At 52.9% G+C, this 4269-nt stretch overlaps 2 protein-coding genes across 5 annotated transcripts in view; one reads left to right on the top strand and one right to left on the bottom strand.

The window, feature by feature from the left end:
• LOC112137896 (transcription factor COE3) overlaps positions 1-3832 on the bottom strand; it is a 78826-nt gene extending 74994 nt beyond the window's left edge. For 2 of the 3 annotated variants that reach the window (XM_024260436.2, XM_024260438.2), the window contains exon 1: positions 3103-3827. In XM_024260436.2, coding sequence (XP_024116204.1) covers positions 3103-3236 — 134 coding nt within the window. In that variant the 5' untranslated portion in view covers positions 3237-3827. Of the gene's footprint in view, positions 1-3102 lie in introns of all 3 variants that reach the window. The other variant, XM_024260437.2, reaches the window with a different exon arrangement.
• Positions 3833-3913: 81 nt separating this feature from the next.
• The window catches only part of LOC112137899 (ubiquitin-conjugating enzyme E2 2), a 14456-nt gene continuing 14100 nt past the window's right edge, over positions 3914-4269 (top strand). For both annotated transcript variants that reach the window (XM_036213997.1, XM_024260440.2), the window contains exon 1: positions 3914-3918. The gene's annotated coding sequence lies outside the window, so the exon portion shown is untranslated. The remainder of the gene's footprint in view (positions 3919-4269) is intronic.

Here is a 4269-nt window from a genome sequence, read left to right as displayed (position 1 = left end):
CATCACCATCCAACACACCTCCATCCAACACACCTCCATCCAACACATCACCATCCAACACACCTCCATCCGACCATTCAGGGCCGGATGCTGCCGGTTTTTCTGACTGCAGAAGATTTTGAGGTTTCATGATGCTTCACCTTCCTGCTGATCATGAGCAGACTCAGGTGTTTCTGTAGAAGGCCCCGCCCCCACAGCGATCGTTAAGATGTCAGCTTCACCTCCACGAAGCTGAGAGGATTTCACAGAAACGAGGCTGGGGAGGCATCTGCTGCGCTTTAATGATGTGACGACTTTCTGAGGTGGTATGGGGGGGGGGGGNNNGGGGGGGGGGGGGGATTCAGACTCAGAAGACCAGGATGTAGAATGGATCCTCAGACTGATGATGGAAGAACGCACAACTGACCATCACTTACCACAAACACACACAAATACACACAGAGACAAACTCACATCCCGAGTGTCAAAAGCAGAAACCGAGTCTTCGTTTTACACATCAATCTTCAGAAAATGTTTTCCAGGAACTGATGAAAGACATTTCTCTGAGCGGCACGGTGGAGTAGTGGTTAGCAGTCTCATCCTGCAATGGTTCAAATCCCTTCCTGTGTGGAGTTTCCACATTCTCCCACACTGCAGGTGATTCTGTTTGTCAGGTTGTGTCTCTGTGTGAGTCCATGATGGACTGGGGCGGGGTGGGGGGTTTGTTTTACTTCCTGCAGATTTACAACTGAAGTCTGACCCGATCCCCGTGCGCTCCGATCACGACAGGAACTTCTCTGGTTGAATGATGTTTGCTGTGATGGAGGAGAGGAAGGTCTGCATCTTCATCAGTCGGTCAGACCTCTTGGACACCAGAGCTTGAACCCCCTAATGAAGCCTCTTCCTCTCTCTGGTTGGATGTGGGGGTCCCTGAGCGCGGCTATAACGGTGGCTGGACGCTCCCCCACGAGGACACCTATGATGGCGGCTGGACGCCCCCCCAGGAGGACACCTATGACAGTGGCTGGACGCTCCCCCACGAGGACACCTGTGACGGCGGCTGGACGCTCCTCCAGGACGAGGTTGAAAGTGTAGACCAGATTTCTCTCTTTGGTCTGACAGCACAGGTGATGCTGAAGAGCCAGAGACTTCTAATGCTGGGGGGTCGTGGAGCGGCCCCCCAGCAAAGCAGAAACCCTCTTCCTCTCCGTTCTTCATCCACTCCTGATGCTCTGCAGGAAGTCTCTCTGCAGTGTTTCAGCAGCTTCTCTCTGACAGATCAGTCTTCAGGTCCCCCCCACCACCACCACATACACCTTCCTGAAGCTCCTCTTCCTCCTCCTGTGAGGACGCTGATGGTTGCTGTCACACTTTTTTTGCAATCGCAGGTTAACCACCAGTGAAACTGCGCAGACGGCAGCCCATGTCTGCGCAGGAGAAGTCTTCCACAAAGAACCCTTGAAGGTTTTTGAAGGACCGGCTGCAAGTTCCTGCAGACCGGCTGCAAGTTCCTGCAGACCGGCTGCAAGTTCCTGCAGCCGGTCCGACCTGCAGACGGTCCGACCTGCAGCCGGTCCGACCTGCAGCCGGTCCGACCTGCAGCCGGTCCGACCTGCAGACGGTCCGACCTGCAGGCTCCTGATGAGGCGTTCAAGGGCCCGTTTAGTGACGGATTTCCAGTGTTTTCAGATCCATCAGTCTCAGTGACATTCAGATGATCAGTGACGTCTGTAGAAATGAACAGAAAGTTCCAGAAAATGATCTTTAACAATTAAATTAATTTCAGTATTTTCTACGAGGATTTTCTCCATCAGAGATCCACGTTTGCCGCAGGTTAAAGTCCGGTGCAGAAAAGGATTCTGGGAAGTTTCTCCAGAGGACTCGGGTGTTCTGGTTCATCAGGTCGGCGGCCTGATGAAGAGCAGATCCTCTTCATCATCGCCCTGACTCTGCTGCACATCTGGTAGATCATCCAGCCTCCAACGACCCGCTGCGCTCCGGCCTCTGCGTCACAAACACCAACTGACGCAAAGAAAACCGCAGAACGTCCGTCTGACTTTTGGAGAAATGTTTGTTTCCGTGAACCTCTTCCCGCGCGCTGTCACGGGTCTGCGTGATTTTTGGTGCAAAAATAAGGCTCAAATCTGCGTGACTGGAGCAAATTTGCGGGTTTTCTGCCGCCGTGCGTTATCACCCAAAACGGAAACCAAAATCTCTAAACCGCGTCTGTGTCTGAAATGTAAAATGAATTTATGTTTTAGAAACAAAAACAAAGAGAGAATTTCTCTGACGGAGAAACATTCTCTGAATGATTTCTTCTGATGAAGATGAGGAAGAGGAGTGATTTAGCGCTTTGCTTTATTATTTGGATGTTTGATGAAAATCTCAGAACAAAAAATCTGAGGCGGGAAGAAGCGGCCCGACGTCCGTGCGCGCACCTGAGCGCGGCTGCCGCTTCCGCGCGGGACTTTACAAGGAGAGAAATACATTTAAAATAAAAATAACAGTATGTCCGAATTAAAATAAATATTGCAACTCAGATTAAAATTAATAAAGAAAATCTTCAGAAGTTGATTAGAAAATCTGGGGGGAAATCGCTGTTTTTCCTTCTTTAATTAAATCGAATAGAAAACAAAAATGATTTATTCTAAAAATTCGACCTTCGGTGGCCGTCAGTGATGAACGGAAGGGCGGGAATTATTTTACCCGCGTGCAGTCTGAGTCTTTCCAGGGAGTATTGGAGCGCGCGGCGCAGCGCGGAGCAGCCGCGGCGGGATGAGCGGCAGCCTCGCGCGCTCTAACAAGTTTAGAAATAAAAACATTTGATTTTCTTTAAAAATAAAATGGTTTTATTTTTTAAATAATAAAAATGTTTAATCCATTTTGGAGAAAATATTTTTTCTGTCAACATTTTTTCTGTAATTAATTTAAACGGAGAGCGCGCGCGCGCTGAGTTTATCGGTTTGACTTTGATTTATTTTCATTCCAGAAATACTGAACCCAAAGTTCAGCAGTTGGCCCGGTTCTGCCTCAGTTTGGTCGGTTCCATGCCGTTCGCTTTTTTGAAGGAAAAACTTGTTTATTTGTTTGTGTTGTTTGTTTGTTTGTTTGCGTCGCTCCTACCTTTGGGCCGCCGTGTTCGCGTCCAGAATCCCCGCGCCCTGCATCCAGGAGCGCACCGGGGTCATGCCGGTGGGGAGCGGCTCCTCCTTCATGGTCAGAGCCCCCCGGGGGAGGCCGTCCTGGATGGAGAACATCTTCAGCAAAAAGCTCAGATGAAGAGTAATCCTCCCGCTGCCGCCGCGCCAAAGGCCGCCAAACACCTGGATTAAGGTGAGGAGGAGGGGGGGAGGGGGCAGGAGCCTCCCCAAAGAACCGGGTCCTGATCCGGAGGAGAGCTCGGCTCCTTCGGGCTCGGTTCAGATCCCAGGCCCGCCGGGGAAGTCAAGGAGGGCGGGAAGCTGGGGGAGCATCGCAACGGAGAAGCAACCGGGAACCGGAGCGCAGCCGCCGGAGGAGCGGAGCGGGAGAGCCGGGACGGGAGGAGGGAGCCGCGCGGAATGCGGAGAAAGGAGGAGTAAAAAAAAGAGGCAGCGCTTCAAAAAGAAGTCAAATGAAATGATGAAGAAACGAGAGGAGGGACGGACGGCGCGGAAGACGGCCGTTCCCGCGGGAAGGGGGATTGGGCCGCCCCCCTCCCTCCCCGCTCCTCATGGCCGCACCGTCCCGGAGGACGGCTCCTTCTCCCGGGTCCGTGCTCCGGAGGTCCCGGGGGACCGGCGCGGGACAGCGCGAGGCGGGGACCGGACCAAAAAAGGACAGCTCGTTTGCATGCCGGCCCCGCCCCCCCCTCCCATTGGCTGAAGCCGCAGGTTGTGTCACGGCGCGCGCCAAATAAGGTTTTCCGCGTGTTTGGAGGTGAGAGGCTCCAGCAGACAGGTGAACGGCGCGTGACAGAGGAGGACCCGCGGACCAGCTCTGCCGCGCGCGGTCTGAGCTGGTCCGCTTCACTGTTTACAGAAACATTTTTGGCGCTCCTTCGTTGCCGCGCACACGCACGGAACCGACCGACAGGACAGTCAGCGCAGCTCAAGACGCGAGTGAAAAACAGAAAAAGGTCAAAGCTGCTCCGCTGAGGGTGTGACGTCACTCCCGCAGGTTCCGAGTGAAGTGACTTCATTAAATGAAAAGTCCTGATTTATGATCATTTATCGAACTCCAGGCCTCGAGGGCCGGTGTCCTCCATGTTACTAATCTGTCGTTGAAGCTCCTTATTGGCCAAACACACCT

Source organism: Oryzias melastigma, linkage group LG10 (assembly GCF_002922805.2).
Source record: "Oryzias melastigma strain HK-1 linkage group LG10, ASM292280v2, whole genome shotgun sequence".
Taxonomy (NCBI): Eukaryota; Metazoa; Chordata; class Actinopteri; order Beloniformes; family Adrianichthyidae; genus Oryzias; species Oryzias melastigma.
The sequence above is the reverse complement of the archived record's forward strand: the minus strand, read 5'-3'. Positions and strand labels throughout refer to the sequence as shown.